General features: G+C 39.2%; 3 protein-coding genes across 9 annotated transcripts in view; 1 reads left to right on the top strand and 2 right to left on the bottom strand.

The window, feature by feature from the left end:
• Positions 1 to 10: 10 nt before the first annotated feature.
• FKBP7 (FKBP prolyl isomerase 7) lies at positions 11 to 5,176 on the bottom strand. The gene is made up of 4 exons (XM_075028356.1): positions 4,806 to 5,176; positions 3,063 to 3,214; positions 689 to 822; positions 11 to 369 (listed from the first exon to the last, which is right to left on the bottom strand). Exons 1-4 carry the CDS (start codon positions 5,015 to 5,017, stop codon positions 208 to 210), a joined length of 660 nt encoding a protein of 219 aa, XP_074884457.1. The 5' UTR covers positions 5,018 to 5,176; the 3' UTR covers positions 11 to 207.
• A 101-nt stretch (positions 5,177 to 5,277) lies between these two features.
• On the top strand, positions 5,278 to 24,047 carry PLEKHA3 (pleckstrin homology domain containing A3). Of its 6 annotated transcripts, none has more exons than XR_012650464.1 (11): positions 5,278 to 5,560; positions 9,669 to 9,785; positions 11,234 to 11,389; positions 12,062 to 12,198; positions 13,192 to 13,356; positions 14,512 to 14,555; positions 15,110 to 15,225; positions 16,890 to 17,028; positions 18,902 to 18,955; positions 23,029 to 23,127; positions 23,220 to 24,047. XR_012650464.1 is itself a non-coding variant. In XM_075028355.1 (9 exons), exons 1-8 carry the CDS (start codon positions 5,521 to 5,523, stop codon positions 17,015 to 17,017), a joined length of 903 nt encoding a protein of 300 aa, XP_074884456.1. In that variant the 5' UTR covers positions 5,278 to 5,520; the 3' UTR covers positions 17,018 to 17,028; positions 23,220 to 24,047. The 6 variants fall into 6 exon arrangements, 1 of the variants encoding a protein (XP_074884456.1); XR_012650463.1 differs by having other exon boundaries at positions 23,026 to 23,127; XR_012650467.1 differs by lacking the exon at positions 18,902 to 18,955.
• LOC142031228 (titin-like) overlaps positions 23,839 to 25,692 on the bottom strand; it is a 244,865-nt gene continuing 243,011 nt past the window's right edge. For both annotated transcript variants that reach the window (XM_075028344.1, XM_075028345.1), the window contains 2 exons: positions 25,243 to 25,536; positions 23,839 to 25,118 (listed from right to left, as the gene is read on the bottom strand). In XM_075028344.1, the coding sequence (XP_074884445.1) occupies positions 24,820 to 25,118; positions 25,243 to 25,536 (593 nt within the window). In that variant the 3' untranslated portion in view covers positions 23,839 to 24,819. The remainder of the gene's footprint in view (positions 25,119 to 25,242; positions 25,537 to 25,692) is intronic.

The following is a 25,692-nucleotide window of genomic DNA, read 5'->3' as shown; positions in this document are numbered from 1 at the left end:
TAATAATAGATCATGGTATTTTCCAATTTTATTTCTTTTGAAATATCTAACACATTTTATTAGTTGAATGTTAAAAATAAGATTTTTACAGTCACCTTAAGAGTTATAAAAAGATGCCACTATAAAAAAAAATACAAAAAATTCTGTGACAAAGTATTATTTTTAAAATTCAGTGTCCCAAAACCAGCCAAAGACTTTTTTAAGTACTTAGAGTTCATCATGCTGGTAGACATTGTACTCCTTTGCTGATATGAAACCATCTCCATCATGGTCATTCTTCTTAAATATATCAGCTAAGATTTCATCATGGACTGAGGGATGACGTTTTTTGCCATCTCTTGCAAATTCTTCTTTCAAATACTGGCTTATCTAGAAGAAAAGAGAAAAGTCCAACCATTGTGGCTTTTACGCCAGTACTCAACAGCTATCTTCAAGGATGCTTGGGGTATAAACATAAGTTATTGTGACTCCAGTGCAGACAGGTCTAACGTTTACTTCCCAGCAAGTCTGAGACATACTAATGTATTAATCAAAGCAAATTTCAACATTGCACAGTGTAGCTTGTGTAAGCATACAGAAGCTTTACATGATGAACTGCAGCAGAGGCAGCTCATGTAAAGATAACACTGATGCAAGTACACCTACAGTTTTATTAATTATTTATTCCAAATTAGTTACATCATATTACCTCAAGTTCAGAGAGTTTCTTGTCACTGTCCTTGTCTATTTTATTAAATGCTTCAACGCTGCGGGGTCCCTTATTTACTGCATAAAGTTCAATCTCAAAGATCAATGTTGCGTTAGGTGGAATCTTGCCCTGTGCTATGAATACAAGAAAAAAAAGCCATTAAGAAACCACACACTGTGGTCAGAGATCACACATATGATAGATTTACAAGTAAAGTGTCTTATTTTTTTCTTACAAAAGTCTGTCTTAATATTCAGATTAAACTCTGAATTTAAATATTATACAGCTAGACAGGAAGATCGTTCAGACTGTGTTAGATAACTGATTTTGAGAGAAATTTGCAAACAATATACTACCCTGAAACAAAATTATATTGTTCATATCAATTCAAATACTTTTAAAAATTAAGAAAAGGTTTGTGTTATCATGAAAAACAAGTATTTCTAAAGTTCTCACTCTTTCACATACTGTCATAAGATGGGGCTGATTGAAAGACTGATTCTAAGACATACGCCTTCTGCAATATCTGCAATCTGATTTAAAAGATTACAGTAATAGACCAATGCTCCTATGTATTTTCTGTCTGAAGAAACAAGCAGGCAATATCAGGTTTTACCAACTTACTATGAATTATACCTATGGTTAAAGGACTTGATGTAAAATAGTGTTTAAAATAGACATCTCATTAGAAAGAAGCAACAGAATGTAAGTCATCTGATTCACCCCTCCCCCCGCAAAAATCCCCAAACTAGTAGAGTATTTTGAAAAAACATGTTAGACTTCATTATTCCTGTGTCAAAGCATTTTCTTATATCTGATGTAAAAACACCATTGCCTATAAACACAGGTCAATGTATCATGCATCTGGCAAAAAAAGGGAACCGAAGAGAGACAGTAACAATCTAATGAGGTGTAAGTAGTGCCAAAAAAGCATCAAGAAATCATGCAGTGTAAAATTAAAATGTAAACATGCAAGTTGCTTCTATTCATAGCCAAAGCCAGTGAGCATGACATTGTAACCTCAGAATTTTGACAGAATTTTGAGCTTGTGCCTGTCCTTCATAAACTGAAGAACAACTAAAGAATCTACTTTGTTTATAAACAGAAGGTAAACAAAACTATTACTCACACTACTCATCTAAAATATCCAAAGTAAAAATGACAGGTTTCAGAGTCCAAAAGGCTTTAATCTTACAAGCTTTAAAAATGTAGTTTTTAATATATCTGAATATAAATCATGGTCTGTATACTACTAAAGAAAGAAAGATACAATACTAGAATTCAGTGCCAATAGTTCACAAATATACATACCAACAAAGGAAAGATATGTAAAGATTTAGAAAGTCACATGCATCTTTTCTAATTCAAGATTAGGCAGGCATCTTCCCCAGCATGCAGGAATACGCTGAGACAGAGGACAGGTATGCTGTAGGAAAATAATACTTTCTTGAAGTGCTACCTAGAACAAACAGTTAACACTAGTATTAAAGAACATACTTCTGTTTGTATCAGCGTTTTTCCTTGTTGTTATGAGACTTCCTTATTAAACATTATGCTCAAGGGGAAAAATTTATTCCTAATAAAGTTCACTGGCTACAATGGAATTGTATGAAAGACAAAACTGGTCATGGAATTCTGACATAGTATCGCTACCAAACAATTACTACAGAGCAGGAGCTACCTTTTCACAGAAACTACTACACCCAAGTCAGAGCTGAATTTAAGTTATCTACAATTAAAAGTGCTGAAACACTGCATAAAACTCCTGACTGGAACTTTTTTTTTTTTCAGTAGATTGCACACTTAAGTATTATAAATTCAAATCAGATTTCATGCATTGTATTGTTGCAATTATTATGTAATGTGATGATAACATCTATTAACTATCCAGGATATAAGCAGTATTTTAAACAAATTATTTCTACTTAGATTAATTCTGTGGCATGCACTGGATTACATTCCGTTTTGCTCAGAAGACGCAGAATATCATGAAAAGGCTAAGCACGTAGGAGTCAAGTAATAGAAACTAAACATGAATAGAATATAATAGATTAAGACAAAAAATGCTGATATGAATCATGAAGATCTTCCTTTTGCTGTCAATTTTTCATACTATGGCAGTACTTGGAAAAACACATCAGGTGCCATGTACTGAATTCTAATGCAAACTGCAAGGCCTGAGTGTGGGTCTATGATGAGGACTACTCAAACTGCATAGGAATGAGCAGCATTAGGCTGCATAGCTGCAGTCATCACCTTCAGTGCCTCCAAAAATAATGGGAGCATCAATTCTTCCAGTCACTTACAATACTATATGTTTGAAAGGGTCAAACAGAGGAAAGACAAAGTTTAATATTAAAACTTCTTTTTTTACCATATCCTTGCTGTCCATATGCTAATGACGGAGGAATGATCACTTTGCGTTTTTCTCCCGGACACATATTCATCATAGCAACATCTAACCCTTTTATGACTTGTCCAACACCCAAAACGAACCATTTTGGATGACCTTCATTTTGCGTCCGACTATTAAAAAGAATTGTGAGTGGTTAACAGTGAATTCAGTATTTTTTAAAATATAAATAGCTTTAAATTAGCAGTCAGTAAAAACGTACATTAGATTATTAGAACACAAGAATGTTTAGAGTGCAAGAACATAAAGTATTAACACTGTTTTTCTGCTACATTTATAGTTAATTAAAGGTCAAATCTTGAGATGTACGAGGAGCAACCTCCTTTTGAAATCAAAAAAACAGGTAAAAACCCCTAATTTCTTGTAAGAACATCCAATCTTCCTGATCATATACACTGCATGCCAGAAACGAGGCGCCACTGCAGGAAGTCTGTGAGAAGAGGAGCACTGGGAGCAATACACTACTAGGAAACAAAAAGTCTTCAGCGGTTCACATCACTGTGGGATGGAATCGGAGGGGACAGAGCATGCATGGGTGTGTTGGGGGAACCTGGTAATCTTGACTATGGTACTGTGTGCTCACCCACCACTCTGTTCAGTTTAGATATTCAGTGCTTGAGCCAGCTTCTAGTTATATGAGGTGTCCCCAGTACGAGAGCTACACTGAACAGCGACTGAGCATGTAGCTCAACAGTCAGAGGGCAACACTGTATGTGCCAAAATCAGTCAGTTCAACAGGAAAAAAAATGGAAGTAAAATGGTACCGTTAAATGTAGAATTATCCTATATTGATTTTTTCTTAAACGATACAAGTGGGGGGAACGAATCAAGATTTTGTAATAAACTAGGCCTCTGCCTGTAAGATCTGTCCAAATATGGGTAAGGAATGAGCCAGGTATCTGAAGGAAAGAAGACTTTCGTCCAGAGTTCTGCACAGGTTGAGTCCTGCCTCGCTAGTAGGATGCACCACCATTAAAAGCAAGGCACTGTAAAAATAAAGCTTTTGCACAACAGTTTCTGTGCAAACCAAGCTGAAACAGCCTGAAGATAGATGGATGGGACAAAAGGAAAAAGCTAAAGCCTAAATGCTAACACTGGGGCAAAGAGGAAGGCAACACAAATCCAGAAGGGAAGCAGCAGCAGGGAAGGGCACAAAGACTGCAAACCCCTAGCATAATACAGCTGCCCTGCACAATGCCAACTACGTACAAGAGCATGCAGTACTCAAGTTTCTGCCTAAAATAGTCAGTCTGCGTCCCTACCAGGAGCTCCTTCTCCAAACCCGAGTTTTTTCTGCCCAGATTACAGCACAGAACATGGCAGGGGATAACATGGTGGGGTTTTTTTTCACCTTGCCAAAGGGGCTCCCCGTGTGAGGTGTGGGCTACGTTCTCTCAGCGACCCTCCCAGCTGGTCCCCTTCGCTGGCGACAGCTGCCAGTCTTAAGCGTGGCTTTGGTTTCCAGCTTACCTCAGCGCTGGTCCCTCTTGACCCTAGGTAAATCCTACATCCTTCAACACTCGGCTGAGGAAAAAGGAAGGCTGAGATGGGGGGACTTCCCTAATGTTGACGTGGTTAGCGTGGACCCCGAGCTGTGCCCAGGCTGTGACCCGCCGCTCCTGGGGGCGGTCAGGCTGTGCCACGTACACTGCCGGGCCAGGGCCTACCTTCCCTTCCGCCCTACTCGGTGCCCCGGGGGCCCACCTGCAGTAAAACTTGGATCCGTCGCTGGCCAGGAAACCGTCGTAGTGCGCGTTCAGCAGATCCCCCCTCTTGCTCTTCGGGCTGCAGACCTCGGGGAGGTGCAGCACCTCTATTTTAACCTCCTCCTCCGCCGCCGCCGTGCCGCCTTCGGCCTGCGCCGGGGCCGCCAGCAGGGCCAGCGGCAGGAGGAGCAGGGTCAGCCCGCGGCCCATCTCGCTTCCAGGAGGCCGCCGGCGTGGCACTTGGCCCCGCCGGGCCGAGGGGCGGGAGTCCGGGCCCGCGCTGCGGCGCTGCCCCAGCCTCCCCGGACGCGGGGCCGGGCCGGGCCCGGCCCGGCCCAGGCAGCCGCGGGGCGGGCGGTCCTTCGGGCCGGCCCCCTCCGCTCAGGAAGTGAAAGGGACGTCAGGAAACATCGACGGGAGAGGCGGGGGGGGGGGGCGTGTTGGGGGGCGGGGGCCGGGAAGCGCGGCCGGGCGCGCATGGGAGATGCGGAGCGCCCCGCGGGGCGGGTGGCGCCGCCGGGGCCGCCGCGGGCCGCCGTTGCCGCCGCCGCGCCTGAGCTGAGCGGCTCCGCCTCCGCCCGCGCAGGGAGCAGCAGCGGCAGTAGTAGTAGCAGCGGCAGTAGCGGCGGGGACGGGAGCGCCCACCCCCGCGGTCGGCCGCCCTTTCCCCGCGGCGGAGCAGGAGGATGCGGCCCGGCGTCGGGCTCTGAGCGATGGAGGGGGTCCTGTACAAGTGGACCAACTACCTGGCGGGTAGGCGGCGGGGGCCTGGGGGGCGGCGGTTGGGGCCGGGGCGGCCGGGGCCTTGCGGCGCCCGGGGGGCGGGGAGTGGCTTGGGTCTCGTCCCTGAGGCGCTGCTGTTGCGTCGGGGGGTCCCGGCGTCTCCGCGGGCGGCCGGGAGCCGTTTTTGACGCGCTGGCTGAGAAATCGTTGGCCGTTGGCGTTTAGAGCCGAGCCCCCGGCGGGCGGCCGAGCGTCGCGCCGAGCCGCGGGCGGCGGAGGCGGCCCGCGCCCCTGAGGCGGCCCGCGCCCCTGAGGCGGCCCGCGCCCCTGAGGCGGCCCGCGCCCCTGAGGCGGCCCGCGCCCCTGAGGCGGCCCGCCTGCGGCCGGCTGCGGAGGCTTGGGCGGGGGGGGCGGCGGGTGACGGCGATCGCCAGCGCCCCCCCCCCCCCCCCCCGCCCCGCGCGCTTCCGCGTGTGTGGCGCGGGGCGGCGGCAGGCCTCGGCCCCGCCGAGCCCCTTCGCGCCTCTCAAGCGGCCCCGCGGGCACCGGCGCGGCCCCGGCAGCCCCACGGCCAAAATGCGCCCGGCCCCAGCGGTGTTCCGCTGGGAACGGGGCGGCCGAGTACCTCCCGAGACCTGGGTTGCGCCTCGCCAAGTCAGTCAGGGACTCTTAACGGGACAGACCGGAGGGAAACGCCGCCTGAAGGGTCTTGTTCTAGCGGCCCAGCTGTGGGACTTTCCCCTCCGCCTCTGGTTCCTCTCAGAAATGGCTTTAATTTGCAGCATACAAACTTGGAAGGTATCCTTGCTTGCAGTTGAGGAATCATTTAGGATTACATCTTTAAATCTTCAGTGCTAAAGACAAAAGTCTGAACTCCCTTTGAATTTGCTTTTGGATGGTAATTTTTTTGAGTCTGGCGCTCCTGTACCCTAACCTGAAAAACATTTAAAAAAATTTAGTTCTGGGTGAAGCTTCACAAAATGTATTTTGAGACGTGTTGCAGACAAAAATGCACCAAGTGCCTGCATTTGCCGTCAAACCTCTGGTTTTGTTTGCCTCATCCTGTGTGGTAGTAGAGATACCACCTCCCTCTGGAGATAGCAAAGGATAGGTGGTACTGCCAAGGTGAAACAGATTTCCCTTCTGATGCTGTAATAGGACTAATTGTCCCTCCGGAGCAGGTCGGTGTTGGGTCATATACCATGCTTAGTCAGGCCTCGTGTTTGACTGCTTTGGCAATATCTTCTTTGCCCCCTTGCTCTTCAGCACTTCACATGTGCTCTTCTGCTTCAGCATATTCAGACTTTGAAGGTGGGGTGGTGTGAAACTCAATTCTGAGCGTTCAGAAAACGTTGTCCACGTTGCAAGGATTGTGTGCGTTTGCTGTGAATTGAAGTGTACAGAGCATAATCTTGCATTTTTCAGAGAAAACACGTCTCCACGTATACTGGCCTTCTGGTGAAAGAGGACAGTTGTACTGTAATTAAACAGATCCTTGATAAGAGATTTTTATCACTTCCTCACAATAAATGTGGAGAAAACACCTATAAGAAAAACTGGTTTTGAAAGAAATAATGAGTACAAGTTTCTTTTTGAAATGGAATGGAAATCGTCACTTTTGCTTATGTGACCAAAAATGTTATTGTAGTAAAAGGTCACAGGTAACGAGCCCTTGTGGTGTTTGATGTAAACTTCCCATTTGAAGTCTGTTATTTAATAAGGAAATATTCAACAGTAACTGCGAATGCGGTACACACAATAGACTGTTACGTAGAAGTTACGCGGCTAACTTCTGCTAAAACTCAGTAGGCCTCTCAAATAGCAGACTGCAGAACCCTTCTTTCTGTGTGTGCTGGCCAACAGAGAGCATCTGCTCTTGCGTTTCAAAATTACAATATGTCAGTGTCCCTACAATTTCCAGAATATAGGAGGGCAGCAAATTTAAAAAAAAATAAAATCATCTAATCGTATTAGTGACATTTTTAAATTTTATTACCCACTTCCTTGTTACTCTGCTATTTTATGTTTGTAGTCAGAAATAGGCTGTAGTACTTGCTGTCATTAACAGTGGAAGCCAAGCAGCAAAGGAGCTTGTTATTGTTGCTGAAGCATTGTGGAAAACATTTAGTTTTCTCCTTCATTAAAAGAAAACCAGAAATACAGCTTTATTTTTTTTCCCTTCAAATAATATGTTTGTATCTAAGAATTTGTGAAGTACAAATTTGTTAAATATTTTGTCAAACAGAGGATGCTCTGTTTGCCCAATTTAAAATCGGGAGAGGTGTTTTTGTTCTTTAGCTTGCTTCTGTGAAACACTTGGAGTCTTTTAAGTCTTTTGCTTCTGTTTTTTCCAATACCAGCATAACGTGAGGCTGGAATAATCATCTATGTAGGGTCCCTTTTTATCAGAATCAGACTGTTGAGACAGGCATTGACTTACCACCTGTGCATGCACTTAGGAGACGAAGGGCAGCACAGAGTCAATGTTTTGCAACACAGTGTAGGAGGAAGAAAAACATTAGTGTATTTCTGAGCTGCGTTTTACAGGACAGGGTCTTCAGTACAGTCATTTCATGACTGCATATTCTTTGAGTAGAAGTGACGATGTACACATACAATTTGAAATATTTCCTGTGGGAGTTGGTATCCCTCAATGTTTGTACTATTTTCATTCTGTTTTTATATCTGAGTGTGGATCTGCGTATTAGTTACCACTCTGCATTTTGAAAGACACAGATTCTTGCTGTTACAGCTAATAAATAAAAATAAAATAGTTACAGGTTATTATTTCCTTATCACGGAATTGTGACATGATGTAGTGGGGCCTGGCCTTATACTTCTTGAATTAGTGTTAAAACTTGGCATGACTTAATGTGAGTAGTGTAAAGCCTTTAGCTGATTTTCAAGTCTCGTACCTGATTAAACTTCCAGTGTTATAACACACTGCTGCTGGATGACTGCAGCTTGCTCTGTTGGAATGGCAGTTGATTAGCACCATGGACTACACCATCATATCGCCAAATACATCGAGTTCTTGGCCACACAGTTACTGCCATTCCAAACCCTAAGCCAAGCAGGAAGTTAAAGTTTGGTGTGGAATTGTAAAATAGAGGGATAATCTGCTGCTATTGTACAGCTGATCCTGACTGTGTAATTGTTATGCTCTACTGGAATATTTTACGTCTATGTTATTTTTAGAAACAAAGGTGATTTATTAGGTAAAATGGTTGGCATTTAGTAGTATTAGAAATTAGGGCATCTATTCCAATAAGTGTTGAGTTTTATGAAATAGCTGTTAAAAAAAGAAAAAGGGAAAAAAACCACCCCAAACTGAATGCTAATATACTTTAATCCAAGTGGGCCCATGACAGTAATTTACTGTGTGGTGTAATGCTGCATCGAGTTCTTACAGATACTTGCATCTATGCATAAACTGCTCTGTTTCGTGGATGTAGGGAAGTCAGAGATCATTATATAATTTTGCTAGTGCAAAGCTGGTAAAAACCTTAGTAGAGGAGCTGGTGTATGCTGTCCTCACAAATGGACCTAGGAGTACAAGCCATGTCTCAGTTCCCTGCACAATGCCTAACATTAAATTGTTGTTGAGTGATGGAGCTGGGCTACTTTCAGAGAGAATGGTGTGTCAATAGTTACGTGTGAGATACAAAGTTTTCATTGAAATACAGTAGACAGAGGAGACCATAGCATAGCAGTTGGTGATATCGGTCATTTATTTGTATCTTACAAATAAGATCCTACAATCTTAAGAAAGTCTACCTGAAAAATATACTTGAATGAGAATGGTTCTTCAGAGGTATGTAATTTATCAGCCTTCAAAATAAGATTCCTTGGTGGTTAAATTCAAATTTAATTTTGCTTTAGAATGGAATATAGTGAAACTGAAAGACTGCTGATCTTGCACCCCAAAAGAATGGGAGTGAAATATCCATATAATACTAGTCTGGTTATAGAATGGCCCAGGTCTTCAGACTGTGCAGATTGTTTACTTCCTGGTGTATTACAAGAATAGTTTAATGTTTGCATTTTTTATAAAAGTTTTAACAGGCAAAGAGCTCAATTTGATTTGCAGTTTACTAATTAGACTAAACTTTACTTTTCATGTTTTTGATCTCGCTAGGTTGGCAGCCTCGGTGGTTTGTTTTAGACAATGGGATATTGTCATACTATGATTCACAGGATGACGTTTGCAAAGGCAGCAAAGGAAGTATAAAGATGGCTGTGTGTGAAATAAAAGGTAAGAATTAATAGATTTCTGCTTGAGGAAATTTTAGCTGCCAGGGAAATAGAAAATATCACCCAAGATACCTTTTGCATCACAGGTTTTTCCTACGCTTTTTTTGTTTATCTGTAGTCCAATGTGACTGCTTCATAGTTCACAAATAATGATGAATGTGAATTATGAAGTGGTGACAAAGAAAAATGTTTTTGACAGTTCGAGCTCTCTTCTGAGATGTAGAACCCAGCATGTATTCCTTTTTGTTTTAAATAGTTGTGTGCATGTGGCTTATGCTTGGAGTTACCTCAGCTAGTTGTTTAGTTCTATTGCTTTTCCCTTTTGTGAGCAGGGATAAGAGACTGAATCATGAATGCTAGTTTTTCAGAAGAGCAGCAGCAGTGACCCAATAGGGGAGATTCTTATAAATCAGAGATCTTTAGTTTTTTGTTTTCCTGAGTCATTTTTATTTTTGTCACTGTTAGCAGCTGCCCACATGCATAGGTGATGGATGTATTAGAGTTAGTAAGTGAACTGTTTGTGTCAGACTGTGAGTTTAGCCTCTAGTGTATTCTAAACCGTAGGTCAACCTCCTTGGCTAGTAACAAGGCATTGTCTAACTCTCAATTGCTTTCAACTCTTGACCTCTTTCCAGATACCTACAGATGACTGGGCTTGTGATATGGGTACTGGTATATTAAAAAGTGAGACTTCTTATTTTACATGGGCCACCAAGTATTTTTCATGTGGTAACTCCTTTTTGTTAACTGTTTTCTTGATATATATGAAAACAGTGATGTAAAGTGGAAGATCCCATTTTTTGGCCATTCCCATTGTTCATTTTGTTTGTCATCTTGTTCTTTTGGTGAAGGAAAGATAATAGTTGAAGTCTGGATTTGGTGCAGTCTCCTGCATCCATGGCTAGTGGGGAGTGGGTCTGGAGGATCTATGGTTGGTAACATGAAACTCAGAAGAGTATTCAGTTAAAGATGCAGTACTGAATATAATAGACTCTAAACAAAGACCACCTCAGTTCTTGGTTCTAGGACTCTGCAACCTGAAGCCAGATGTCTGGAAGGGAGATTATTTCAGTTTTTAGCCTAGTTCTCCATAAGTACTTGTTCTTGCAAGAAAACTCTTCAGTTTTCCATGTTTAGACCAGGTTTGGAATACAACAGTTATTACAGATTCATATGCAGTATGTTGTTAATGCAGAAAGGGAACCCCGTTGTACTTGAGTCTGGCCACTGTTCAGTGTCTTGTGTTCCTACTTGTTGACTTGAAGGCACGCTGGGGAGAAGGGTTGAGCAGTTTTGGGCTTTTTGTTATTTAGCAGTGGTACTATGTGATTTACTGTGGGATTGTAATAAACATTTTAAAATACTTTGGTCAGTCTTTAATAGGTATTTGTTACTGAGTTGAGGTTGGTTTTCTTTATTCAAAATTGTTTTTTTCTCCTCTATCATAAGTTCATGCAACAGACAACACAAGAATGGAGCTAATCATCCCAGGAGAACAGCATTTCTATATGAAAGCAGTTAATGCAGCCGAAAGGCAAAGGTGGCTGGTAGCACTGGGCAGTGCAAAAGCTTGTTTAGCAGATACCAGAACAAAAAAAGAAAAAGGTATGTCTATTACCTAGAGCATATACAATCTTGCCACTTTCTCAAGTGCTTGTTTTCAGATAATGATACTGCAAATATTGTGGTAGGAAGTCAGTATTATTGTCTTTAAATATAAATCGTCATTATTTCTAGTCATCTATATGGTAAATTCCCCCTTGATGTTTGAATTAGAGGTCACCTCCATTGACCTCTTCTGTCTTAATAAGCTGAAATACCAGCAATTTATCATCATTAGAAAAACAAACATACTCTTTGTAGCTGTTGTGAAGCCATTTAATTTCTGTGGTTTTGATTCTTCATAGTTACTATTGTTTTTTCCATAATTTTTCTTGGATGGCTTAAGGTAACCATCTCCAGCCACTGTGGTGGAGGTAAATTTCATCCACTAAATTTTTTTCTGCATCATCTTGCAGCTAAGAAAGATGTCAACTTTTATGTTTCCTAGTAATGTGTCTCTTTCTTAATGATCATTAAATTAGCATCAGTTATCCAAAAATATAAACTGTTGTCTGCTTCAAGTACAGTTCTTCACTTATTGCAGAGTCCAATTTTCCTCAAAATTAAGTGAAAGTTTAAGTGATTTTTTTTAAATTTAAATGAAAAGTGCTTAAAAATTAAAGTGTGTACTTACATCGTATGCAATAAATTGATATTTCCTTTATTTTTTTATAGAAATAAGTGAGACCAATGAATCTCTTAAAACCAAAATGTCTGAACTTCGTCTCTACTGTGATCTTTTAATGCAGCAAGTTCATACAATACAAGAATTTGTTCACCATGATGAGACTCGCTCTCCTCCCAGCATTGAGGTACAGAATTTCTAGAATGCCATTGGAGAACCTAATTATATAATACACCTCAAGTTCCTCTTGACATCTTATGCCTTTTTCATCTCCCTAATGTTGGGAGATTTAACCTAAGGTCAATTTTTGAGTGCTTTTGTGTATATAATACTACCAGTGATTATATGTGCATGAAGTACCTAGATATTTAACTGTAATTGTAATATGCATTAGGAAGCAATTGTGTTATTGAGTCATTTGGTTAAAAGGCTGGAAAAACTGCCATATGAGTTATGCAATAATTTGTCTTGTTTTGCATCTCTATTATGGGCAGAGTAGTTGAAACAAACTCGTTTGTCCATTCTGTACTTCCTTGTGTAGTAGGATATTGCATTTTGTTATCAGTGAAACTCATGTTAAAGATATTGGAAACCTGCGGTGTAGATAAGTGTCTCTGAATATGCACAAGTAAAATTATTCTAGTATTTCTGCTTTTAAGTGAAAGTTAGTACTGGAAATTACAAATGGCTTCATTCTTTACACTCTTCAGCAGTGTGTGGACAATATTGTTGTCCACTTAGGGCAAAGCAAGGGGGTTGACCTTTAGTCACAACACAGCAAATTGTTGTCAATTTACAGCAAGGTGAAACTGACCTGCAGGCTCCTTCCACTGGAGTGATAAAGCTGTTCACACATTCTGCTGCAATGCATTTGTTTCACTGAATGGTCTGATACCAGTTAGTCACTCTGAGACAAGCTTTACAGTAAAAAAGTTAAGGCATTGTTGGCTGATACCCTAAAGAAGTTCAGAAGTCAGAAAGAAATTACAATGCTGTGACATTTGTTTGCTTAAATTAACCTCACTGGAAGATGTACATTTGATTAAATAAAATGGGAAATGGAAGTTTGTAGTGGTAATGAGGGAAATCAGTGTGTGTGTGAGTGGTGGTGGGGGAGAGTTGTATGTGCATCTTTTCGTATTTTTTTCTTGCTTATGCTTGTGCTTTCATTTATTTTCAGAACATGAATGAAGCCTCTTCCTTGCTTAGTGCCACGTGTAATACATTTATCACAACACTTGAAGAATGTGTGAAGATTGCTAATGCCAAGTTTAAGCCAGAAATGTTCCAGCTGCCTCACCCTGATCCCTTAGTTTCTCCTGTGTCACCATCACCAGTCCAAATGGTTTAGACATTTTGAAATACTATTTTTTCTAAGTCTTGTATTGTTGGTTGGATGAGGGGAGGAATGGCAGAAGACTATGCTAGTGCTATGTGCTGTGATGTTAACAGTTGAAATCTTGACTCTGTTATGAGCAGTACTGGTCCTAAATATAAATCAATAATTTTCCCAGTCTTTGTTTGCTAGCCTTTACATAATCAGAGTAATTTATTGTACACATCAAGACCCTCTAGTGAGGTATCTCGTAAATGAATGAAGTTTAACTTTTCCTCAGCTCAATTGTTTCTTTGTTTTTTAGAATGCTAGCTGTACACTGACCTTAAAAATTTTATAACTTTGCCTCCAGTTTAAACAGATAAGTGCCTTGTGGCTTGAAGCACTTCAGCAAGATAGCATATCTTTGTATATAATTCAAAATGTTTATATTAATCTAATATGCCCTTATTTAACAAAAAGTTAAATAATGGTAGAGATATTACTTGCATAACTCTTCACTACTGATTATTTCCCTTAGAAGGACAGTGTATGTGGAATCATGTTAAATGTCTTATTGATCATATGTATAGATTCCAAGATGAGCTGTATTGTGGGATTTTGTTGTGGGAATCCCTTTTTTTGCAGTTGGGTCTCTTGTCCCTTTATCTTCAGTCAATTTACTTACAAAGCTGAAAAATTATTGATTTAAATTAATACCTTTCTTTGATATGCATAGAGATTTGACAATGATATTAGAAGAACCACAAGGAATCAACAGGCAGCATTTGGCTTGATTGTGTAATGGGAATTTAAGCTGGCATTTGGTAGAGGAAAAATGTCTTGATATTTTTGTAAATTATAGCAATTAACAAATGGCTCTGTGAGTAACTTTGGAGCAAGAGAGAACGATTTCCATAGAAACTAGATAGTATTTTTTGTAGTAAACTATTTCCTGTGTGAATTCTTTAAAACTTTTAATATTGATGGCAATCCATCTGTTTTCATATAGTTAAATCAGACTTTTAACTAAGAATGGCTGATATTGATTAAAAAGAAAAGATTGCCCTCTCAGTTTGTAGAGACTGTGAATAAAGTAAAATTAATGTAGGTATGCATTTTCTTATAAGTAGCTTGTGACATTTTTGATGTGGTTTGTTGTTTGGACTTTCCCCCCCCGCCCAGATGAAGCGTTCCATTAGCCACCCTGGTCCTTGCTATTCAGAAAGGTAATTTTCTATTTCATTAAGCTTTTTTCTTATGTCTTGAGAAACTTCCCTGAACCTGCTAGCATTAAAATAAAAATGTGAGAAGAATTGTTCACTTGGGCGAAAAAAATTAAACAGCATAAATTGATCTAATTTTGAAAACTTAAGGGTGCAGATAATCAGTGTCGGTGGCGAATAATGCAGATGCTGTCTCTTATACACTACAAAAATTTCTTCATGCTAGCAACTTTATGCAGATAACTTATTCTGACAAGTTCATGAAATTAGACACAGCTTGAAACGCTAACATTCTTTTTGGGTCAGTATTTCAGATTCTTGAGTTATTTTCTTCTGCATGCAAATACTGTATTACACTTTTGTTTCCATTTTCAGGCTTTATAATTGTGAAAATTAAGAATGTTCTGTTGACTGTGCCATTTTTAGTTCAGTATAGTGAAAAACATTGATACTAACAGTTTAATCTAAGCACCAAAATTATTTTAAATTTAAAGTATATTAAGTTTGTGTGGGTTGTTACAGATTTTGCTTATTAATACATCTCATTTGTTTTGTAGAAATAATCACTCTGTAAAAGAACCAATTTCATCCTTTCACCGATTTTCGCAGCGGCGCAGAAGAACATACTCAGATACAGAATCTTACAGTGATACTCCCTTTGAAGATTCTCAGAGTAAGTTTGGAAGAGGGGTGGTTTTCTTTTGTATCTGAGTACAATTTATTTATTTCTGTACAATTTGTTACCCTGTTTACAGCAGCTGTTCTAGTGCTGATATCAGCACAAGGAAAAAGTTTTCTTAGTTACACAAAGTTTTGTTTGTAAGATAATGTTATAAATCAAAGCACTTGTGTAGTTTGTTATGTGGCTGGCTTTTGCTGGCTTTCACTCATACTGAAAAGGATCTTACAACTGGAGTAGTTGTACTGACATCAGTGGGACTACTGGCAAGATAAAATAGAGACATAACCAGAAAAGGGATGTTTGTGCTAGTAAAATCTTACATGAACGATATTCTGGTAAGTGGTGGAATACTGTTGTTTGCCACTGTCTTGTCACGGAACAAATTCTGCTTTCTGTGACCCCTGTGAGAGGAGGGAGTAATTTCCACCCAGTGCATTGCAGAAAGATGGTTCATTTCAGTGGCTGCTTGCCTTTTGTAGAGAACAGTACTGTTCTGAAAGAGTGCAGCCTTGTCAATAAATAAAGACAGCCCCCAAAATTATGAAATGATGTCATGATCATAATATTATTTCCTCCTGATTAGATGGGTCTACTGAGTTAGTAGCTAGTTCTTCTGTGGCTTTTTCCTTTTGAATCTTGCTGTCATTTTGACTCTATCCTAACTCTTCTCAGGGAGATTTCAACTTGACTAGTTCTGGTTTAGTTTTGCTTCCTTTCAGAGTGCCTAGTGCCTCACTTGGATTGAAAAAACCTGAGGTCTATGCATTGCTGAAAGCTCATGTGAGCACAAAGAGGTCCCAGTGCTTTACGTTCTATCATGAAGCAAGTATTCACACCTCTGCACCATTTCCTTGGTTCCGTGATGCTCACATGTTGCAGGGTGACCACCTCTTTCAACTCACTCATTTGCCACCTGCATAGGGTATGCCAGCATGTATCCCAAGCTAATAAACTTAGTTTAGATCCTATTTTGTATCTCAACGCTAATGTAGGTGCACATCAGTCTAGCTTCCTGTGATGCAAGGCTTTTGTTGTTACCATCTGGACCTTCTGGTGTTGGTTACTCAGTCTGACTCTTCAGGACTGCTGAGAAGAGTCTTTGTCTTGTGTGTTTGTGCTAATACCAGGCTTTTTTGGTTCCTTGCTATGTAGTTCTAGTTTCTAGCTCAGTTTCTCGGTGTTTTTGTTTTCTTTTCCTGTGTTAGCAGCTCCCTCTGCTACTTTCCAGTTATCTTAGTTCTTTCTCTTTCCTGTCAGGTAGCATAGCAATACCCAACTTGCAGTAGGTCATTCATTTCATTTTAATAATAGAAAATGTTTTAATTAAATGCTTATCGATGCATCAGTTCTTTAAAAAAAAAAAAGTTCATGTGTTCCTCATACAGAATATGTCTGCACCTCACAGATTACTGTCCTTCATTAAGTAAAATTCATTGTGTATAAGAAAAAAATAATAAAAAATTACTTGATTTATACTAGCTGAACACTCTTCATATCTATCGTCCTTGGGCATGATATTGAGTGAAATCTTCCAGGAAAAGTCCAGAGTAATTATGCTTCTGATTGCTTATATATAGGAAATAGCAAATAGAATAACTGACAGATTGGATGAGGTTTTTTGGAGTTGAAAATTAAATACTTTGATATCTTCATAGGATCTGCTCACTGTTCTAGAAGTGCTGTCAATGGAGATCTGGTATCATCAACCATTCCTGAAGAAAATAGATCAGTATCAAAGGAAAGATCTGATCTGGAAGAGACTCTTTCGTCCTTTTCTTCCTGAAGAAACTGAAAGTATTCAATTTTCTATAAATAATGCTATGCAAAAGCTGCTGTAATTATACTGTTGTTATAGGAAGTAGTCATTTCCCTTTTTAGAAGGATTTCTCTGCACTTTATAGAATAACATAAAAACTATCTTTGAAGTGTATTTTATCTTTGTATAGTTTATTTGCAAGAGTATTTTCCTAATATTTCACAGTTTGAATGTGCATTTTTTGGAACAAATGATGGCTTAACAGATAAGCATCCACATTTGTAAATGTAGCTCTTTTTAAAAAGTGTGAAGGTCTGACTGATACATTAGTAAACCTGCAGGTTATAAACTTCAGCAAAAAAGTTTCTTTTTTTTTTTTTTGAGAAAATGCAACTTGTGCCATGGGCCTCTTGGTCATTTGTTCCAGGTTATCCACCAGAAGCCGTGATTAGCCCTGCAATGGCTTTTTTGCCTGTGTAAGGGCTGTGGGAATGGGCACTAATGGGTCTACTCTAGCAGCTTGATGGTAATTGACATTGCCTTCTTTAAAAACACAAGGATATACATAATCCGGTCCGTATTTTTAGCCAATGAAAGTGGAAATATTTAGTGTATTTTTCTAAACATATGTATAAAAATAACTTAATATGAAGCATTTGTACCAAACATTGGATATTTAATAATTTTTATTTATTTATTCTTTTTTGCATCAAAAATTTCTACCTACTTTCACTACTAAAGATCTAAAGATCTACTAAAGGCTTCAAAATGTGCGTAAGTTGTTTCTGGGGTGTGTAGCGTCACAAGTAGCTAATGCAGCGCTGTTAAGATTTACTCTGCTCACTTAAGATGTGTTTTTAGCAAAGTATTACAGAAGCAAGAGATGAAATACTAGACCATTAAGCTGCTGTTGTAATGAATATTTGTATCTATACATATTTTATTTATGACATATTTATACGAAAGGGAGCTTCTGTTTTTGCGACTCCTTTATATCATTTGAGGATGGTATACACCAGGAGATGGATTCTGCTCTCAGTTATATCAGTGTAAATTTGCATTAACTGTAAGTGAGATCAGAGTCTGACTCTCTTAATAATTAATAGTATAACAGTGCCTACTAGCAACTTGGTCCACAAGGTTGTTAGTGTTAGCATTGTAAGCTTTTGGGGATTTTTTGGGATATTCATTTAAGGATAAACTTGGTCTATAAAGTCTTAGCTGTAGAGCACTTTAAGCAAGCCATTTACTGTTTTTCATTTACACAATTTATAAATAAATGTACAGGGTTTTTTGCACTCAAGCACATACCAAAATCTGTTTTCGTAATCAAATCTTCTTTAATTTGGTTTTACTAGTCTTCCTTATGTGTATATGAATAATTTGGTGTTTTTGAAGCAGGCTGGAAAGGACAGATGGGAACAGAATGGAAGCTTTCCTTATAAATTTCTGGAATGTTGATTTATCTAAATCAAAACAGGTCCAAATGTTGAGGAAAAACATGTGAGGTGTTGCCCATATATAAAATACCAGTTTATAAACTATTATGTCCATGTGGAATGGAGTGGTTCGTACAAGTAATTTGTGGTTACCAGCTCAGAGCTGTCATTTGTGCTCGGTTCTGTCAGTTTTCATGCAACTAGCATTTGCATATGCATATCAGCCACACACATGCTTGTACACTTTTTTCTGAATATTTGCTTTAATATATTCTGTATGACACTTATGACAATTGTAAAAATAAGTATTAAAAAAGTTGTTCAGAGAAGTAAACTACATATTGCAATGAGAGTGTTGTCTTGAATCATATGCTGTCTTAGAGGTGCTTTTTGAAATTTCACTGTGGTTTCTGTCAGCTTGTACAGTGTTAAGTACCTGTCACATTAACAAATATCTTTTTCTGGCTTTCAGCTACTACAGAGAAAATAGTTTGGACTCCACATTGTGCAAAAAAACCTGAGACTGGTCAGTGCATGTGGTCGTAAATAATAATTTTAAATACTGCCACAGATAGGATTGTTTAGACAAAAGTTGTAATGATTAGATTCAAGCACTAAATTTGCATGTAATTACTTCAGCACTGTTTTGGGTTTCTCAATGTCACTAAAGCTGGAATGGTGGCTTTGTATACATGTAACATGTTCCTGCTAAACTTAAATCAGCTTTTTTTATATATACCTATGCCAAACTCCGGCAAAAATCCTAAAATGTATTTCAATGAAATCAGTGAAGATGAATGCCATCATACTTTTCGCATCTGGAGCTAAGAGGTCATTTCTGAAAATGATACTTAGCTGGCCGAATCACAATGATCCATGTGTGGTAAGACTGAAAAAAAAAAAAAAAAAAATCTGGATGCTCTTACATTTTCATTTCCAAGTTTAGGGAAGAACTTACCAGGAATGACTAATTGTGTCATTATTCTTTCTGGTGGAGAATGGGAGCTGAACCTCAACATAGAACGTTTAATTAGTACTTCTAGTTTTGATCTCAACTGCTTCTGAAGAGATCAGTCTGAAACCAATTCTAAATAGTATTTATCACTTAAAGAATTAAGCATACTACATATCTTTAGGTGAAAAGTGGTAACTTCTAGTTACTGAGTTATATCTCTGAAGTCTCTAATATCAGATAATGAGAAATGGAATGTGCTTAAATGGCTTACCAGCTTGTACTATAAAGAATTAATGATCAGGCACTCAGTGATTTGGAGGTTTGTGAATACTGAGATTACAATGTTCAGGGGCTTTAAACTTCTGAAAATTAACGTTTGTATTTCTTTCTGCTTAATGTATAGTAAGTCACTTTGACTTTTTTAATTCCACCCCCCCACCCCCACCTCCCCCGAAAGCAGTCTTTGGGATAGGAATACGTCAGAGGTTGCTTCTGCATAAAAAAAAAAAATTTACTCAATTTATTTACAAACTGAAATCACAGCTATTTGTGTTAAGGTTATTTTCACAAACTATAAACTTGAGATTTGCTTGTTACGCCACCATCAGTTTAAGTATTGTAGTGTAGCTGTTGTTCCTGCTCATGTAAGTTAGTAACTTTTTAAAGGGACCTAACACCCAAATGAAAGAAATGTCTGTGTCTGAAAGCTAAATATTTTTTTCAGATGTTCCTCATTATCCTGCTTTAAAAGAGTTAATGTGAAACCTGCCTATTATGGTGTTTCTTTACTGACTACTCTGAGGGCTGAACCTAAGAGTTCCAGATCCAGATCTAGAAAAGAAAATTACTGCTTAAAGGGGATTTCTGTAGAGCCTGGGTGCGCAAACCCACAGTTGGCATCCTAAAGATCTCTGCTATTTAACACTGAAGACCAAAGGACCATATAGATTTTTATTTCACTTGTAAAGGTCCCCAGATGACCGTAATAGTGTACGTACATCCTTAGAATTGCCACTGTCTTGGAAGGACTTGGCCCCTTAGCTGCTAACTTAAGCAGTGAACTAGGATTTGGAAACTAGGCATTCCTCTGCCTGTGCAGCGGGGGGACCAGAGCTTCGCTGTTTTGCAAAGGATATCTAACACACTAACAGGAGCAAGCTTACTACAAGGTGGAGTAACGACCTGCACTTTAAACATTCTAGAAGAAATGCTTTACCTCTGCTCTTCCCACTGTGTATGTACAGTAGTGATTAGAAGGTGTCATTTAGGAATTTAATTTACTTTACTTAGCATTTTGATATTTATTAAGTCTGGATGAACAATCCAGAATGTTGTTTGGCAAGTGAGTACCGTAAGAAAGTAGTCAGACTGTTTCCCTTCTTTGCTGTCTGGTGCTACCTTTTTCTTCATGGTAGGGCACTATTATCATGGCTCTTTATGCACCAATATACATAAGTATGCCCGTAGCCATATCTTGACTGTACTAACCAGCACATGTATGGGAGAGAAGGCTAAAGAGAAGGCTAAAGATGAAAGCACAGCTGTATTTTATGGATGTGTTTAAAATAAAAAAAAAATAAAAAGACAGGCCTCCTTCAGCTTTTTCAAAGGGAAGAGTAAGCAGGCATCTCCAAGACTGTCAATTATAGATGTCAAAGGTGATACTTTAAGAGCATCTCCTCCTTTTCCCTGTGTTTCATATTCTCTTGTGATAAATACTGCTTTGGCTACTTCTGTATCTTCCCTTTCTCAGTGCGCTCCGTAGGCTGCCTAGGCATTTTCCACAAAGTTTGGGTTACAGTTGCAGAAGCTTACATGGACCTGACTTAATTTTCTACTCACTGACTGTCATTTTCAGACATGTCAGAGTATCTTGCTTTCTCCATCATCCTTTTTCCTTTGTACTGCTGCTGTTAGTACTATGGCATGTTCTAGTGTGGGAATGACTGAATGATTTATTTTTGACTGTGTTATGCTTTGTTTTTTTTTATAGACATTAAATATTCTGATTATTATTTTTCTTTTAAATCCAAGCTCTAGAATGTTATTATCTTCAAAAAGGGAGAAGGAAAAAAAAAAAACAACTAGAGAAGATTTAGGTTTAGTATTTTATCAGACATGAGACGTTTTTGTGTTCTGTTCATGTAATTTTCTCCCCTTGAAAGGAAAAGTCATTGAAACAGGAGACGATGGTAAAAATTGAAATGCAATGTTAAGACTAGGGTTTCTTGTGTGCTAGCAGTAAAATGGATCTCTCAGTGTTATTATGGCTATCCGCCATCACAGTTATCTATCTTTCTCAGGCTGCCAAATGTAAACTGTTAGTAGAGAATGTATAGCTCTGTAGTAGAATTCATACAGCAGCTCGTGGAGCTTTGTTTAAAAGTTTTTCCTTTAGCATTAGGACCTAGGAAACATGAAGTCCAAATGCCTTCACACACATATTGGTGATAGGGTATTCTTCTGAACTTGGTCCTATAGTGCAATAGATTTTATCTTTAGAGAGAGCAAATGTCAGCTTGTACAGTTAAAAATCCCAATATTTGACCTAAATATAATAAGCAAATAATTTGAAATGTTCGTTGCTCATTTTATGTTTTTTAATCCAGAGGCTGCTTAAGCTATTGTCTCAAAAAATGTTACTGTTTAGGGATGTGTTCTATGAAACTGAATATCGAAGCTTTAGGTTGTGACTTTATCAATGTCACTCTGTATTAGCGTTTGCTTAGCAGTCTCATGAAAAACCACTGGCTCAGCAGGTTAGCATGTAAAGTTATCTATTATTAAAGCTGTGCTTCATAAAGCCTGTAAGTACTTTAAATCTTATTTTTAGGCATGTGAGTGACTCATCTGCTTAAAGTTAGGTGTGCTTGCTTAAGTACAGTGCAGAGGTGGGCCAAAGAGGTACAGGCAGAATGAACTTGCTTTACACTGCCACACCAATGTGCTTTCCTCTTGATCAAATAAATACGTCTAGACTCTGTAGAGGCCATGGAAGACCGAGTTTCCAGTAGCATTTGTGGAGAAGAGTTCATGCTTAAATCTGCAGATGCTGTCTGTCACTATTACTTTCTGCTGAGATGACCAACTTGTGCATTTTTAGTGTTGTTTTTATTATGTGCCTGTGTACACAAGTTAGTTTTTGGTTAAACAAGACTGTACCTGTGTATTTTTGTGTCTTGTATTGAGTTTGGGATTTTTTAAACATCTAACGGAATTAGAATGAGAAGCTTTCTTGAGGGTTGGATTTTTTTTTTCTTTGAATGCTTTAAAGATTAAAATAAAAGGCGCTTTTTACCTGATTTTTATTATTCTTTTTTACTCTCCTCCCTGAGGAAGAAATACCACGCACTCTTAAACTCTTTCATCTTTACAATTGTTTCTAAATGTTCCTAGTTCCATCACTAGAAAAAGTCTGGATCTTGTCCCAACCCAAAACTTAGCTCTTCTGAAGTCCTTATTTTTACTTTAGTCCTTGTTTCAATTAGCTTTCCTGCATCAGTTGGATAGCTAGTGGTTGATATTACATAAGTTTATAGGAAATTAATAAAAAGTTTGCTTCTATAGTGAGTCCTTCTGGAATAGATTTTTAAGCATGCTACATGCTTTACTACTTCTGATGAACTTGAGCTTTTTTTCAGTAGTGGTAGTATGCTGGGAGTCACAGTGATGCAGTGTTGCTAACTAATGCTCCTGCTCCACTTAAGAGGATTTTACAGCCACTGAAGCAGTGTTGCATTGCTGTGAGTATATTTGCTCTCAAGCTTTTTCTACTGACCAGAGTGAATTCTAGAAGCAGAGTTGCTCTTTTGACCTTGATATTCTTTTCCCATAGATAACCACAATTGTGACCTGCCTGCATGGGATTTGTGATTTCCCCCCAGGAATGTAAAGAAAGACAGGCTTTGCTCCTACAGGTATGTCAGCTGACTTGAGGGATGAAGAACTGATGGGGCATGGGCCCTTAATCACCCATGGGAGGTGAGAACATGTAGGTCCAGGCAATTAGGGTCAACTGGTCTGTACTAGTTGCAGCTGCTAAAAAAAGGAGGCAATAGCCAGGTTTCCTGGAGGCAGTTTTTTAACCACTTTCAACAGAGACCAACAATAAAGAGGAGAGATTAGCAATTTATCCATATAGGGTGTAGCGAAAGGCCTGGAAATTCACTTAACAGAGGGATAATAAGAACAGCATAATGCTTGGGCATATGCTAGAATTTATCCTTTGTCGATGAAGAACCTATGAAGAAAACTTTTTAAAGTCTGGCTTTTTTTAAGGCTGACTTTCTTGTGGCCAGGCTGTTTCTGATAGATGGCTGGATTTTCAACAGTTAGCTACCTGGCTTATGCTGGAGAATTGCATTTGTACCTAGTCTTTTCTTTCAGCAACTCTTTTTCTGTAGTGTAGTACAGGAACTGTGAAAACAGCATGATAAAAACCAAGGAGTCGCAGGTTGTGTGGTGCAGAAAGCATGCTTTATTTCAAATGAACAATTCTATCTCAAGGAGGTTCAACAGCTAACAATTTATTACTACATTAGGAGAACTAATGCAAATTGAAGTGCAGGGCAGTATTTGATGTTGTAACAACAGTTTGTTTTCAAACTGTGGTTCATTGCTTAGTTGCCCGGAAGTGACTAATACTACTGGATGTCTAATACTACCACACAAACTCAATCACTGCACCCTACGAACCTCCGAGAGGGGGTACTGCTGCTGCACTCGAGTACCTAAATAGCTTTGTTGATTAAGGGGATGGCCAGGTGATGTTACTTTTTGAAAGCTATCCAGGCAGTCAATATGTCAGAAACAGTACGCAGACAGTGGGTGAACAAAGTGCTGGCCGCTTGCACTTTGTCCAAAAATTGTCAGTCAGGTATGGAAATTATGACGTAATCAGATCCAATGTAAAACATTAAAGCAATGCTTACAGGAGGGTAATTGCAAACATCACCAATGCCTTACATTTCTGATTCAGCATAAATATTTGTGCATGTATGAAATACTATGCACAGTATCGTCTCTTAGGTGTAATCTTCAACAGGGAGCCTCTCTACCTGTTGAGGCATTCTTAGACATCAACAATGAGTTGAGGCACAAAAATTAGTTAAATGTTGAGCAGGGTAGTCGTTTGCTAGGAAACTTTCTCCTACCAACTGTTAGTTCCAAAAGTTACGTTTCAAAATGTCATAAAATAAATGGTACAAAACTTCATAACCGTTAACTTCGGCTATATACAGTATGTACATGTCAGTGAAAAAAGTGTTTAAAATTCTTAGGTCAATAATGACTATAAGTCATAATGTATAGCTCTGGACTTTGTCTTATTCAGGTAGGTACAAAAATATTTTTTTTATATTTACAGATCAGATATTTCAGTCCATCTAGGAATCACTTGTAAAAAAGACAAGTGTAAATAATACAGATCAAGCTCTCTAAATTGATCGAATATTAATGTTCACAGTGGCAGAATCGGTACCAAATTCATTTCCTAAATTCAGGGTATAAAGTCCACCGTCGTTCTTCTGGACATCCATGATGATCAGGGTGGTTAGATCTTCGCTAGTTTCAATGTGGAATCTGCCTTGCTGGTCCTGACTGGTAATTTTTCTCCCTCTGCAGTACCATGTTATTTCAGGAGCAGGTTCACCCGAGAAGGCACAAGATAGTGTGAGAACTTTTCCTTCATCAATGCTAATATCAGATGGGAGAGCTTCAATTTTGGGTGGTACTCCTTGATAAAACAGGAGAAGAAATACAAAGTTAGTCTGTTTCCACTAAGCCATGCACCAGGTTTACTCTGAGGACTACTTCAGGATATTTGAAGCACTAACTCTACCAGTAAGTGTATTGCTCACCTCTCAGACCTGATTTAAGCATTTTACTAGTTGAACTCTCCAGTTGAGCCATACTAGATTTCCCCATAATACTGCTGGAGCTCATCTCTACAAAGGATTCTTTCATGGAGGACATGCTTTTGGCAGACATGCTTGCAAATTTCATTTCAGTCATGCTGCTACTGCTGAAACTGCTGAATGAAGCCTCTTGTTTAGAAGAAGCCTTTTGAAAGGATTGAGAAGAAAAACTTTCGTGCATGCTTGCGTCGCCACTTGTCTTCAATACTACCTCTTTTGGAGGTTCTTCAATTAGAGCTGAGGAGCATTGCAAACATAGAAGGAAAAACCAATAACGTCACATTAACGAATGAAGTCATGCAGTTCTATATGGTTAATTTTACAGAAATGAAGAGACAGCATAATTTGCTTTCAATGGAAAACTGCAGTGGAGTATAAAATTGTTTACAATCA

Source organism: Buteo buteo, chromosome 5 (assembly GCF_964188355.1).
Source record: "Buteo buteo chromosome 5, bButBut1.hap1.1, whole genome shotgun sequence".
Taxonomy (NCBI): Eukaryota; Metazoa; Chordata; class Aves; order Accipitriformes; family Accipitridae; genus Buteo; species Buteo buteo.
The sequence above is the reverse complement of the archived record's forward strand: the minus strand, read 5'-3'. Positions and strand labels throughout refer to the sequence as shown.